Here is a 15,252-nt window from a genome sequence, read left to right on the forward strand (position 1 = left end):
CTGCGAGACCAGCCCAGCCCTCTGAGCGGGCGGGCAGACTTTCAACATCCCCCGCCCCGGGGCGGGTCCCGCCGGCCCCTCCCCAGCGCGGCCCCGCCCGTCGCCGCCGCTTCTCCACCTCCCCGCCCGCCTCCTGCGTCCCGCGGCCATGGCGGAGCTGGAGCTGGGTCAGCACTGCGGGGTGCCTGACTGCCACCAGCTCGGTAAGGGACAACACGGCGGAGGCGGGGGTGGTGAGCCGGGGCGGTGCGGGGGTTGTGTGGTGGTTTCTCCCCGCTCGGGGAATCCTCCGTGCTGCTGCAGCCCTGCGCGGCCCAGTGCCAGGGTCTGTCGTCTCGGCTGTATCCCTGGGTGGTTAATCCCCTGCTTTCCCTGTCCTCCTCCGTGCTTGCCTTCGGTGATCTCGGAAAGTGTCACTGAAAATGTAATCTCTCAGAAGGAGGCAGCAAAACCCCCTGTACCGAAAGCTTTCTGATGGGACCACTCGGTCTTAGGGATGAAGTGACTGAGATCGTCGTGACCTGAGCTCTGTAATCCAGTTGCATGGTGGTCCCTTAACATCAGATCTGAAGGATGGAGACGCGGAGTAATGGGCTAGAGTAGAGGGCATTTGCTGCCATTGGTGATGTGGTTGAATTCAGCGGACAACAAAGTGATTTTATCTCTAAGAACTGATGCAGTAGGCGGGGGGTTGTACCTACGTGCAATTTAAATTACAAGGATGGTATGTATGATATAATATGAAGGCTAGAGAAGAAGGGGCAGAATCGTCATGCCTTGTCAAATGGAGAAGATCCTATCCCTTCCAAAGAGCCATCTCCACCAGTTGGCAACCTGTAAAATAAAAATGTTAATTGTCCTATGTCAGAAAGTAGTATTCTAAGTGGTCTCACAATAAATTACATTTTTGGAATAACTAACTGGAAAGTTTGGTGGCTAGCCAGATGTTCCAGTGTCATAGTTTGATATTTTAAAAAACTTTAATTTAAAACCTAATTTCACCTTCTAGAATGTATGTAAGTATAATTTACCTACTCATATGTTTTTCTGTCCTACTGATTATGGGAGTTAACAGTGTAACTGTCACAAAAGACACTTAAGTAAACTGTAGATCCACTTGCTAAATATCCTTGTAAAGATACCTACCCTATGATATAGGTAAGCAAAAGTTAATCATGTGAAAATTAAGCTAGAAACTACTAGCAAAACAAAAACCGTGTTGTCTAACTGAAAACAAATCTCTTTGTTTCAGATTTTCTCCCCTTTATATGTGATGGCTGTTCAGGTGTCTTTTGGTAAGTTCGAGTACCTCAAATTGTAAGGAACCTATAAGAATCAACAAGTCTAACTCCCTGCTCCACACAGGACTAAAACTAAACCGGTGTCATTCAGACACTCCTTGAACTCCGACAGGTTTGGTGCTGTCACTACTTCCCTGGGGTGCCTGTTCCAGTGCCCAACCACCCTCTCGGTGAAAAACCTTTTCCTAATGTTTAACCTGAACTTCCCATGATGCAGCTTCTTTCCATGTCGGTACTGGTCAACAGAGGAGCTCAGCACCTTCTGCTGCCCTTCTTGAGGAATCTGTAGGCTGCGATGAGGTCACTCTCAGTCTGGTCTTTTCCAAGGTGAACAAACCAAGTGACCTCAGTTCTCCTCCTAAGTTGGCCCTTGAGGCCTTTCACCTTCTTGGTCACTCTCTAAACACACTCTAATAGCCTGACATCCTTCCTATATTGTGGCACCCAGAAGTGCCCACGGTACTTGTGTGAGGCCACACAAGTGCACTGTACAGTTGGGATAGTCGCCTCCCTCAGCCATCTAGCAATGCTGTGCTTGGTGTTCCCCAAACATGGTTGGCCCTTTTGGCTGCCAGGGCACATTGTTGGTTCATATTCAACTTACCATCGACCCAAACCCAGAGATCTCTTTCTGCAGGGCTGCTTTCCAGCCTCTCATCCCCCAGTTTGTATGTATAACCAGGATTACCTCATCCCAGGTGAAGAATCCTGAACTTGCTCTTGTTAAATTTCATACAGTTGGTGACTGCCCAGCACTCTAGTTTATCCAGAATCTGTCTATAAGACTTCACCCTCCAGGGCTCCACAGCTACTCCTAGTTTAGTATTGTTGGCAAACTTAACATGTGTCCAGATCATTTTTAAAATATTAAAGAGCACTGGCCCTAAAATTGAGCTCTGGGGAACTGTGGTGGTGACTGGCCACCAGCCTGATGCAATTGCATTTATTATAACGCTTTGAACCCAAACCATCAGCCACCCATTGTATTATGGACTTGCCTAACTGTGTACAGGATGTTTTGTTCAGAAAGACACTGTGAGAGACAGTGTCAAAAGCTTTGCTGAAATGCAAAACACCACATCTATGGGCTTCCCAAGGTCAAATCAATGAGTAGCCTTGTCATAAAAGAAGGTAGCTGGGTATTTTTAGTTCCAGAAAAAAATTTGAAGTTTCTTCCAAGGTTGAAATTGGGGCCTGCACTTTGATTTACACACTTCAGATAGGCAGAGGGCAACTGAGTTAAACTCAGGTAGGCTGAGGGCAGATTTAACTTCTAAAACATTGTAAGCCCTCAAGGGATTTCTGCTGTTGTGGATGGTGATTGAAAATCCATTGAAATGGACAAACTCGAGTTGCTTTGAACTGAATTCTTAAGCATACTAATGTCTTTATTCTCTTGAAGTGGTTTGTTTTCTTGAGGCAAAAGTTCCAAGAGCTAAATGTTTTACAAACTGAGGAAGAGTATGATTAGTCAGTCATCCAAGACGTGAAATGCATAGGTTAGGACAAACTTTGTAGAAGATTCATTATCTAATTAAAGTGTTGCCAAGATAAAAGTAGTCAGATCACTCTTTAAATAGTTGAATGTTTTCACAAATGGTTTTCTTTTCCTGAAATGTCTCTTCTTTTTCCACAAAGCCTTCAGCACAGGAGCCGAGATGCTCATGGATGTTCTGAGGTAATCTAATAATATATGACCTGCCTTAAAATTAGCTGTGTGTTTTCAGGCTAGATGAATATATACATAAGTATGCATTATTTAACTGTGAATGTGAAAAGCTTAAAAAAAATGAATCTACTCTTTTTCAGCCTCTCAGAAGTAAATTGAGTTTGAATAGAATGATGGTTCTATTTCTAACTCTGAGCTAAACATAACCAGGACAAAAGTAGGAAAATAGAATGGAGAGCTAGGGCAGTTCTTTGGGAAAGGTGTGTGGTGACTTGTATCTGTAGTATCTGTTTGTTTACACAAAATATTTTGTACTAATGCCTAGGTGAATATAAGAAACAATTCTGTGAAACCTGATCAGCACAGGTCTTATCCGTGCTCATACAAGGACTGCAATGGAAAGGAGCTTTTGCCAGTTTTATGTCCCTACTGTGGAAAACATTTTTGTCTAAGGTGAGTGGAACGGGGTGTTTAAACATGAATACTCGTTCATTAGTGTACGGAAAAGGTATTAAAAGTTTTATGCTGTTGTTTACAGACATCGCCATCAATCAGACCATGAATGTGAGAAGCTGGACACGCCAAAACCTCGAATGGCTGCTACCCAGCAGCTAGTTAAACATATTATAGGCAAGTACAGCAGGATATGCATTCTGCAATTTTCTTCAGAAGACTATTTGAACTTCTGACCTCCTTTGAAGGGGTCAGGTTCAACCAAATAAAAAAAGATAGGGGTTCCTTGGTTAAATAGCCCTAAACTCATGTGACATGTAATACTGTTCATCTATGGTGAGACAAGGCAACAGTATGAAGAGAACTTTTAAAGATTAAATAGGGCTCAAGTTTCTTTCAGAAGTATTATCTTATTCTATAAATACTATAATGTAATGAACTGTACCTAGTCATTATTATTTACATGTTGATTCATGTGCAAATAATGCAATTGCGTTGGGTGTGCATGCCAGTCTGTTAGGATTATACCTACACAACCAAAATGGCAAAAAAAAAAAAGTCACTCTATAATGTTATATTTTGCAGATTTTAAACAAGTTCTAGGATGGGAAAGAGAATTAACAAAACTGCCCAACTGGACAGTGAGATTTTGTAGAAAGGAGGACCTGAAACTGTTGTCATATGAATGCTGTGCTGGCCACAGTTGTTGAAATTTTTTAATTTATATCTATTTGGCTTTTGCAGCCTGTCATGATAATGTTCATCTACTTTTCAGTGTAAAGGAGTTCTGCTAGAACTGTAACAATTCCAAATATTCTTGAATAGAAGTATCTGGTAGATGACCTTGGGAGGACATGAAGGGACATGAAAGGGATGGGAACCTTGGAGATACAATGAGGCCCAATAGGCTAATTCTAAGATATGTTCAGGAAACAGTCTGAATCATCGCACTAACAGGAATAATATTGTTCTCAGATTCTAAAAAAAGTGAGGAAGCAAAAAGCAAAAAACGCAGAGGAGCAAAAAACAGTGAGACTGCAGCAAAAGTGGCATTAATGAAACTGAAAATGCATGCATGTGGGGACAAGTCCTTGCCTCAGGTCAGTGATGTTTGTTTTCAATAACTGAATTCTCAAAGGAAATGGAAAATTTTCTAAATTTATTGATCTTCACCTAGTTCCCTCAGTTCGGTTCTGGATTTAATTTTTAAATCCTACAATCACATATATATATTTCAGCCTGGTCCCCAAAAGCAATCTCACTAGTCTCATGTGTGTTATAAGATGTCTGTGTGGAGTTTGGGTCAAATTTTTTTATTTTATAGTAGAAATGTATTGTCCTGCTACGTGGCTGTCACCCAACACTGTGGGGACAGACAGGTTCTTTTCCTTGGCAGAATGATGACAGCACTAAGTTGCATTAAAACTTTATTATTTTAGCAGAATTTGATGATCATCAGAATTTTGTTATTAGAGTAGAACATGATTTTTAGGATCACTGTAACACAATTTTGTAGGTGGCATAGCACAGAATTGTATAGCACATCTTAGCTGCTTATGGTTCCTAATCACCTGGACCCTCTGCAGATTGGGTCACTGGGTCAAATACTTGGCTTGTTATTTTAATATTTGAGTGATCATCTAGACTGGAAACATGTAATTGCTTGGTTTTCCCACCCAGACTGAATTTATATGTTGGGGCATTTGCAGTGCACCATGCGTTCTTATCATAAGAATGTGCCTTAGAAGTTTGAGTTTGATAATTTGGAGGGCTGGGGAGTGAGTACTTTAACTTAGGTTGGTACCAAGGTGTTTCAGGACCAGGTTCAGCTACCCATCCAGAATTAGCATCTGAAGATTCAGGGTGTTGTAAACAATACAATTTGTATGTGTAAAAAACCCATTTGAGAAATGAACTTCATAAACTGAATGACACGATTATCATCCCGTTCTTGAAAGAGAGAGGAAGAAGGAACAAATAAGGTCAGTAAAGTACAGTGGGTATTGTGTTATCTTTTTACAGCTGAGGGTTCTACAAAGGTGAAGTCATGATTCCTTGGGCACACTCCAGGTTTGTTCAGGCTAAAGAATCTGACCAAGTATCGTTCATTACCTAAAACATTAAGAAATTTCTCATTCTTGAGAACTATCCAAACCTCAGTGAAAGTTAAAGGGAGTCTGCATTTAGAAAGTTTTCCATGTGCTGTTTACTCAAGGAGTTAGTAAAGTGACAGATATTTTAACCATCATAGGGTAGTTAATAAGAACATTGTCACCCTGAGAAAAACAATGGGATGACAGGGTTAAAGAGCAAGAAAATGAGCTTGTTCTACCAGGCATCTGGTGGGTGTCTGCTTACTTAAGCATCAAACAGATTTAAGTAGGACTTTACTGCATTTTCTTCTATGTAAACTCTATCCTTGAGCTCATTCTAGTATACCTTTCCACTTCTCAACTGCACCGTTATTTTGAGGTCTGTATGACAGGTGGAACTGGACCCAGACAACTCCATGGTATTCGCACCATTCCTGTTTTTTAAATTTATTTTTTTTTCATGAATGCCATTATTAGACTGCACAGAGGGCATGGGAGTGTCAGCAAACCATAGATCAAATCCTGCCAGAGTGGTAAAACCATCAGCTTTCCAGCAAGAAAAACTTCATTATTTTAACTCCACTAAGGATATAACACCACCCTTGGATGTTCAGGGGGAAGTCCAACATAATCAATTTGCCAAGTGGACCAGAGGACTTGTTTACTGCCCACAATCCATTTGGTCCCCCAAAAAGGTGACCTCCCATCTGGGGCCCTAGCATTGTTTCTTCATCAGTTGTTTCAGTAGCCCAGTTGGTGTTGCTCTGAATCCAGCCCACAGAATATCCATACCAAACTTATTTAGGTTTCCTGGTTGCATTTGCTATTTTTGGGGGACAGAGGGAGACAAAAGGAAGTTCTAATTTTACCTTAGCAATTGAATAAAAAGCTCCATTTATTCAAGTTACTAATATTTTCTGATGTTTCAGTGGGATAGCTCCAGGACAGGATTCTGCTTTAATAATGAATAGTTGTGCTCTGCTATCCATGAAGAAATCAGTCTTTAATTTATTGTTTACTATGGCCTAAAGGATGGGACTCAGTCCTCAAGTGGCAGAGAGTAGGGCCACTTGTACCTCCACCAGTCTGATCCCTTTGTCTAGTTTTCCTGATACTGCTCTCTAATACTTATCTCTAATAGGAGAGATAAGTCGGGATATCTTTGTTTTAAAGGGGTTTCCATTTATGGAAGGAGTACTAGGTAGAGATGTGCGTAGTTTTTCCTCCTTTTCTCCTTCCTTCACTAGCAACTGTAGTTTTTCGGTAGGCAAACCATGAAGCCTTTACTTTCTTTGATTCTTGTAGTTTTTCACAGATTTCCTTATTGCTTTTCACTATCAAGGTCAGTCACACCTGGTGTTCAAGTATTTTCACTTGCAAAGATTATGTTGGGTTTAGAAAAACCTTGGTTCTTTCATCAAGGGTTTCACTTTAGATCTGTACTTATGCATCCTCTTAAAACAACTGTATTTAAATTGCTTTTTCACCACATTGCTATGTTGGAGCACACCAAGTTTAAGCCTCTTATACTGGTTTTTAGAATACTGAAAACATTCTATATGATGGTATTATTAGGGTTTATCCTAGTAGAGTATATGTCATAACATCAGAGAATCATAGAATGCTTTGGGTTGGAAGGGACTTTAAAGATCATCTAGCTCCAGCCCACTGCCATGGGCAGGGACACCTTCCACCATGTCACCATCCAGGGCCCCATCCAATGCAGCCTTAAACACTTCCAGATACTCTGGAATTCCAGATACACTGGAATTTAATTATCAAAAAAAAAAAAAAGGCAACAACAGCTATTTGATTGCTGAGTCTTCTTATGAATTTCTTTCTTTATACTTGTTTAGAAACCACATAACTCTGTTTAGGAAGATGTCATAATACAAAGACCTGCTGGTAGCATTCTTCACAAGTAGTACCACTGTAATAAATATGGGCTAGAGGGAAACCGAGTAATTTCAAATATTGTGAAACATAATTTTAAAAACCACTCTCAATTTATATAAGAAAAAATTTAAAGTTGCTTCTTAATTCTAAATCCAGTAAACTAAATAGTGTACCACAAATTACTGTATGATAATTTCTCTTACCAGCAATTTTTTCATTTGGATATTAATTGTTTAATCATCTAGAATACCAATAATTCTAACACTGATAAATTAAGCATGTTAACCTTTAGCACCTGTCTATTTACATTGCTTCCTAGACTCCTTTTAGCCTTTTTCTGCTCAGATTGTTCTATTTTGATGACAGATTTTTTAAATATGAGGTTTCTGGAATGCCTGTTAGGCATATTAGTTCTCTCATCACTATGTAGAGAGGACTGACACATTTTTCTTAGAGGTGCACAGCAAAAGGACAGGAGCAATGGGCACAGAACTGCAATGTGTGTGAAATTCCAATTAAGGAATTAGGAAGAAAAACCACACAGTGAGGATGGTCAGACTTTAGAACAAGCTGTTCTGAAAATTTGTGGAATCTACATCTTTGGGATGTTCACAACTTGATTGAATCTGACTTGGAGCAACCTCTTACCAACCTTTTTAGTCAGGTCCAGCTTTAAATTTCCCCCTGATTTAAGCATGATTTTGGACCATGTGACACCAGAGCATCCTTCCTGACCTTTCTTATTCTATGTTCAGGAAAATCCTCCTATCTTAGAAATATCATTTCCAAGCCTCTTTGTTTAGATAAGCTTTTTGCCAGTGATTGCTTCTTTTGATGTCGGACCTGATGAGCGTTATCTCTCTGGAGACTGACCAGCTCAAAACAGGAGGGCCATGCTGCAAAACTGTTAGTCATTGTGTCCCTGATTAATCAGTATTTTCTTGAATATGACAGAGAAATTCCAGGAGGCATATCCTGTAGTTACAGGGATGCAACAGTAGAATGAACTGCTTTGGGAATTAAGTTCCTGTGAACTGTGGGAAACTATTTTATCATCCTTAGAACTGGAGGACGAACTAGGAATGTGCTGAGGCACAGGTAGCAGTTGATTGATGTCAGCATGTGTCCATAATAGGAGGGCTGTTGTGTTGGCTGTTCTACAAGTTCTGGTCATTTACATTTGAGCAAGATTCAGGTCCTGCTTCCTTTGCCTCTTTGTAATATTAATGGATGTTGAAGATTTTCTCAAGCACACTCAAATTTTGAGGAAAATGCACAGGTTGAAATTCAGACTCAGCTTTATGAACATAGCTGAGGTAGTTCCATATGTTTCTAGGGAAGGCATAAATAAAACCTTTAAAAAGAGCCTTCTGTCTTGTTTGATAGTGTCTGGCTTGGCTTCAGCAAGGGCAGTCCTACCTGATGAATGTAGCAGTCGTGCTTGCTCTATGTCTTCTCTTGAAATAAACCTGAAGAAGAGACTGTCCCAGTCCTGTTCAAAATCTCTCTCTCATAGGTTACTCTTGAAATTTCTTATACAAATATTTCAGTCTAGGAGGAAGAGTGTTTAGTACATAAAAGGAGGAAAACCAGGTAAAGGATTAGCTGACTATGACCGGATTCTTGTTCAGGGAATTTGCATTCCAATTTGAGACACTGTACTGCTGCCAAAAGCCAGTACTGCTGATTTAAGCTCACCTTTTTCTCCCCAGGGCAGACACCTTTTCCTGTCTGTCTGTATATAACAGTGTAGCTGTGGGACTCACGGCAAAAGATGTTCTCTTCACCATTTAGACTTGCAGTCCATCATCTATGTGCCTGCAGCGGGAGAGGATTGGATTTGATGATCTCAGTCTCTCAGTCATTTATATTCTGCAGTAAAATGGTCCTGATGGAATAGAACAAGTTTCAGTTGGTAATTTTGGGGCTGAAGTTTAAGGTTTTTACTGAAAAACTATTAGATGTGTATGACTGGAATTACGTTGTTTCTTCTGCGAATAATTTTGTTTTATTTTTCATGTTTTTCTAGGCAGAAAGAATTTACTTTCAAGTATTTTTACCAAAGGGGAACAAAGAGAAAAGCAAACCTATGTTCTTTTGCAGTAAGTGGAGTGTTGGCAAAGTAGTAGATTTTGCAGCTTCCTTAGCAAGCCTTAAAAATGACAACAACAAATCAACATCCCAGGTAAATCAGTAATAACTAACATTTTCCAGGTTATTGCATTTTGATTTTAGTTTTCTTTAGCCTTTTGTCCCTCCTCCACCCCACGTCTTTCATCTTGGATAGGCAGATCTTGATGTTAATTTCTGTGCTATTTGTCTTACAGAAATTGAGATTATGCCATACTGTCTCTGGAGAAGCCTTGCCATTTGAACATACACTGGAAACATGGCTATCTGATAAAGACTATCCACTGTACAATGGAGGAAATATAATTCTGGAATATCTTGATAATGATGTTCTATTTATAGAAGATACAGAGTCATACTTTAGTTAGTAAATTATCACCAAAAAAAATAAGATTTTTCAGAAGCATGGTATTTGAGCAGGTCCAGTTTTCTTTTAAAATCACTGGTATGCCAGAATCTCTCCTCAGTTTTAAAGACACAGTTCCCATCAATTTCTAAGTTGCTTGACTGACAGAAGAACAAAGTCCTGAAAGGAAAACTAGTTATTATAATAACGAATATTACAGATATTTACATTCTAGAATAACTTCTTCCTCTATTGAGCTGTAAAATATCAAGAATGTTTTCTTAATTTTTATATTTATTTTTTATAAATGGTGGGGACAGTATGTATTAATAAATAATGGAAATGTAAACTTGCAGTGTACCAGTTCTTTGAAGGAAAGAAACACATTACACTATTGCAGCATCTTTTCTGTCTACGAGAACAGATTTCATTGAGTTTGGAAACCAGCACTGTCCATATCCCAGGTCCACACTTTCTTCTCTTAATAGCTTAAAGACGTTTAGAAGGAAAGCGTTCTGAAGCAAGAGTAAATCCACACAGATGTCTTCCTTGTGTTTGCAAATCTCATTGTATGATTAGGTGGGGGATAAAAAGAGAACTTGAAATTATCCTTTTCTAATTCCTGTGTAAAAGAGCAATAAATATGGTCAGAGAGGAAGAAATATAATTTAACTAAAAGGGTAGCATTTAACACTTTGGAATATCTGGGCACTTCCAGCTGTAGGTAAATCCTCTTCACCAGTCAGCAAGGTGATTTACTAAGTTTTAAAGTGGTTATTTACAGTGATTGTACATAAAGAAATTACACCTCTGGGTGAATAAGAATGACCTATACAATGACTTTCTCAGTTGTTGGTGTCCTGTTTGTTGGTCACTAAGAAGGTAGTTCATAATATCAGTAGTTGATGTACTCCAGATTTTGGATCTCTTTCAAAGCTGGATTGAAAATTCAAAGTGAACATAGGAAGTAAGAACCATGAGATCATTTTTATCACAGTCACAGCTGTTTTGAATTGCTGAAACACAAAACCACATAATGTGGCACACAAATAGTCGGGCCAGCGCTCTTCTAACTGTATATACATCTTCCTGATATATAACCAAGGAGCCTTGCTTTATCTTTCTGAACAGACCTGTTACAACATAAACTTGTCCTCCAGTGGCCTTGAACCTATCTCTGTTTAAGCTAGAGGACTAGAACCCTTTCAAGACTAATCCTTCCAATTTGCTTTCACCTGTTTACAACTATTCTGTCACTATTCTCCAAGAAAATGACAGTGGATGAACAGATGTGAACAGAGCAGTGGAAAGCACAAGCCTAAGCTTTATTTGCAAAGCTGTAGTGTATTTCTGCTGCTCTGTGGGGCTGTGCAGAGTGGAAGAACTACTGAAGCAAACCTATTCATTGGATACTAAAGAGGCTTAGCAAGATTTTCAGCTGCAGCATGGAAGGTGTGATCCATTGCTACTGAAATGACCTAGTGGCTTGTGATTAGAGCACAGTATTCAGACCAAGGGGGAGAAATCTCTGTCTTCACAGCCTGACTCACTGCTAGATCAGTGTGACTCACTTTTAAATAGGTTTGAAAAGGGAAGAGCTACCTTTCTTTTTCAGACAATGGGGCACTTTCTTTCAGGCGACTATCTTCGTGTGCTATTCTCATGTTTGTAAGGATGTTCCAGATTCTACGTGCACCATGACTGAATGTACTCAGTGACACCTGGAGGTGTAACTGGGCCACAGGGAGATGAATGTCTACATTGTTCAAAAATGTCAATATGATGCATCCCAAGGACATTGTCCTGCCACTGCAGGACGTACACAGAAGTGGGGAAAAATTCTATGAAGAGGGCAGAGGACATAAGGTTAAGGAATATTGGTAGTCCTGTGAGAAATGGAGTTTCAGTTCAGAGGGCTCACATGAGGCGGAGAGATGTACGACGCAGACATGCAAGTGGAGAAGGACAATTCACCACAGTCACTTGGGCATTCACCAAATCTGGATTTGGTTGTTGGGCTCATTCAGTTACCACATTCACTGACTGAGAAAAAGAGTCCAGGTTTTCCTCCAGTATGTGTTTGCCTAAAGGGAAATGTCCAACAATGTCCAAAAATCCAACAATGTCCATGTTGGATTGTGGTTCATTTATACCAGTTTGAGGACAAACAGACATGTATGACATACCCATTCTAGGCACAGCTGCAATAAAAAAAAAATCCCAATGTAAGGGGAGTCTCCCTGGCATCTTTTTCAAAGCTACTCTCCCCATTGGTAGAACAGTAATGTGGTCTTTGAACATTCAATTGGCTGTAAAGTGTTGTGGTTTTCATTACCACCAAGTAATAGTTCCTTTGTAACAATTTAGGAATATCTGTAGGATTATTATGCATGGATTTGACTTGCATAAAAACCCAAAAAGATCTCAGTAAGCATGTCACTGTTAGTTGTTTCTCATTTTGCTTTATGGTACTCTTTACTGTAGTTTTAACATGACTTGGGAATTGATAAATTATTTTACTGGATGTGGTATGAATGTCACAAAAAGGAAGATGTTTCTGGTTTCCATCAAGGAAAGGTTTTCAGTGGCTGGATATTTCTTAAATGTTTGTTTCCCGGCAGCAGAAATTATAGGAGCATTTCTCTGGCCTGTCTCTCCTGCTGTTATCATCCTTTCCAGTACAAGAGGAACAGTTCCCTTCTCTCTTGTTATTTCTTTTCCTCCCTTTCCTCTGCAATTTTCCATTCATCTTTCTTTGCATCTTAGGCTGCTGTGGTATGGAAAATGCAATAAGAGGCCAACCATCATTGTGGGACTAGTGATTTGGGAAGAGCCCTAAACAGCACTTGCTCCCCCCACTGTTGTTACACAAGCAAGTAGAAAATGCTGCTACACAACAGGGCCATTTTTTTTTCCAGCAGAAAAATCTTCATTCTCTGCTTACACCCTTTCTCCTGCCCCTGATTTTTCTGCCTTAGCAGTTGAAGGCAAAATAATTGAAATAACATTTGTTTTGGATAAAGGGAAGATAGACTTGGGATACAGCAAATAAATCTTTGGGGAGACCTCAAAGGTTTTACCAGGATGGTTGCTTTCATCAATCGCCAGTAATTGCTAAGAGCTAGCAGCCTGTAATGACAATACTAACAGGGCAAGTCACAGTTGATAAGACTCCAAAAAGTTTTGACATTCATCTTATTCCAGGAATGTGTCTGGGATTGTACATAGAAGCTAATTCCACTTAGTTTTCAGAAACTGAGAAGCAAAACCAAATTAAGCTAGTCTGACAGGTAAATAATTGAGGAGAGGTGAAAACTCTACCCTAAACAATTATACTAGGAACAAAAGCAGAAACTTTCTCAGAGCTTCAGTATCTTGCCTAGGCTAGGATTGCTCACATTTTACCTGTTTAAACTCTAGCATATCTTTATTTAGCATATATAATTTTTTGGGTTTTTTCTACAGTTTATTATCTTAGCACATTTTCATAGGGAAAGTTCAACAACTGTATTTGAAAAAAATTATAAAACACTTTGGAGGAGACATTTGAAACTGCTGTTAATTTTACAGGCCTGTGTTTAGAATGTGCTGGATTGTTTCACTTCAAAGTTAATAAATAAAATGTTAAACTCACTTCTAGTAGTTACAAAGAAAATGTATGCAAAGTTGCTTAAACAAGAAGAGGAATTTGTCAAAAGAAATACTTAATGATTTTATAATAAACAGTATTTCAGCCAAACTACTAAAATAGGTCAATATCAAGCTTTTTGGTTGTTCTGTCTGTATAATAATTTTAGAGAATGCACAAGGTCAAGGCTTTGCAAACTTGCTTCTGGTAGCAGCTCCCAGCCTTGTTCCAGTTCAAACACTGCTACAAAGTTGCCTGGCATAAATTTGTAATATACAGAACATAGTTCGGAAACAACAGTTTGGTTGTATTTAATACTAAGAGCTCAATTCTGCTTGGATATGAGAGCCATTAGATCAGCTGGGCAATGCTGTAGTAAACGAGAAACAATATATCACACTAAGAAAGCAGGAAGTAATCTCTCTTTTATTTTTAGCGTTTTCCATTTCTGTGTCTGCTTTAGAAAAGTATGTGCTCTGGAGTGTGATCAGTCTGAAGACTTTTTATCAATAGATCACCTCTGTTCATCTTGTTTATCAGGTGTCAATTGAAAATACATCTCCTTGCAGCTCAGTTCTCCTCATAGTAGCCTCTTACATGAAATACAAAATTTTGTTTCGGCTGGAATGGTAACTGTGGTTTGGATTAGGGAAATTCTTTCACTTATTAGGCATTCCTGTTTACTTCTGATTTTAGGATCAATGCAGAATTTGAAATCTCCTGTAAAACCCTTGCTGTAATGTTAAGTATACTATTAACAATGTCAAAGAAGCCATTTTCCATAATACTTGTGCAGTCCTATATAGGTCGTACTGAGGCATGTTTGGCAGCTTCCCTCAATAAAACCCAACTCTGAAACAAAGTGCCTCTTTCAACTGGCTGTGTGCTATTAATACAACCTCATAAAGAATGACCTCCAAAATAATTAGTAAAAACACAATTTATCATCTCCGTAGTTCTTCAGTGACTACACATCCTTTAAAAAGCAGGCTTATATCACTATTCCTGTTTATGAGAAGAGAAGGAGGAAAAGTGAAATGGCACAGTGACTTGTCCGACACAAGAGCATTGCCGGCAGTGGATACTGTATCTTCACTGATGTGGAAAGCACCTGGCTGTGGGTTGGATTGCCATTAGGGACATGGGGTAAGACTGTGTCTTTTGGCAATGTAGATATTTTACGATTATTTTAAGCATAAAGCAAACTACAACCCTTGTCCTGTTTACAGCAGACCATTGGTTTACATATGACAGTAAGTTACATCACTTGCAATTTGTGAAGACAAGACAACTCCTCAGTGTTTTGCTTTGATTACAGACAATAGGGTCAAAACACCACAAGTAAAAAAAAAAGAAAGTGGTATCAGTCAGGCTTGGAAAGGAAAGCTTCAGGCTTGGAAAGCTTTTTTCCTCTATATGATTTTAATTAATCTTAGAAATGCACCAGTTGAACTGTAAATTATTTTCAAAAATCTTTGAACCCTGTGAACTCACCCTCCGTGAGGATGGTGAGGCACTGGAACAGTTTGTCCAGAGAAGTTGTGGATGTCCCACCCCTGGAAGTGTCCAAGGCCAGGATGGATGGGGCTTTGAGCAACCTGGTCTAGTGGAATATGTTCCTGCCCGCGGCAGGGGGGTTGTTCATGATCTTTAGAGCCCCTTCCAACCCAAACGACTCTGTGATTCTATGATAAACTCCAATCGCGTGCTCCATGGGAGAGCATTTACGGTTACCT

The 15,252-nt window shown here is 39.5% G+C and overlaps 1 protein-coding gene and 1 long non-coding RNA gene across 2 annotated transcripts; one reads left to right on the forward strand and one right to left on the reverse strand.

The window, feature by feature from the left end:
• Nucleotides 1–98: 98 nt before the first annotated feature.
• Nucleotides 99–10,237, forward strand: ZFAND1 (zinc finger AN1-type containing 1). Its single transcript, XM_032705101.1, has 8 exons — nt 99–203; nt 1,253–1,295; nt 2,940–2,979; nt 3,296–3,423; nt 3,509–3,600; nt 4,399–4,523; nt 9,442–9,597; nt 9,740–10,237. The coding sequence occupies exons 1-8, from the start codon at nt 149–151 to the stop codon at nt 9,908–9,910; spliced, it is 810 nt and encodes a 269-aa protein (XP_032560992.1). The 5' UTR covers nt 99–148; the 3' UTR covers nt 9,911–10,237.
• Nucleotides 545–15,044, reverse strand: LOC116795407. The gene is made up of 4 exons (XR_004360045.1): nt 15,011–15,044; nt 11,884–11,972; nt 9,111–9,300; nt 545–834 (listed from the first exon to the last, which is right to left on the reverse strand). It is a non-coding gene; the product is annotated as an uncharacterized LOC116795407 (long non-coding RNA).
• Nucleotides 15,045–15,252: the final 208 nt, after the last annotated feature.

Source organism: Chiroxiphia lanceolata, chromosome 1 (genome assembly GCF_009829145.1).
Source record: "Chiroxiphia lanceolata isolate bChiLan1 chromosome 1, bChiLan1.pri, whole genome shotgun sequence".
Lineage (NCBI taxonomy): Eukaryota > Metazoa > Chordata > Aves > Passeriformes > Pipridae > Chiroxiphia > Chiroxiphia lanceolata.

Excerpts from the sequence above, each read along its gene's own strand:
- ZFAND1 (XM_032705101.1), top strand. The coding sequence starts at position 149 with ATGGCGGAGCTGGAGCTGGGTCAGCACTGCGGGGTGCCTGACTGCCAC. Across the intron at positions 2,980-3,295 it reads ATGCTCATGGATGTTCTGAG|GTGAATATAAGAAACAATTC; the intron begins GTAATCTAATAA and ends ACTAATGCCTAG. Across the intron at positions 3,424-3,508 it reads GGAAAACATTTTTGTCTAAG|ACATCGCCATCAATCAGACC; the intron begins GTGAGTGGAACG and ends TGTTGTTTACAG.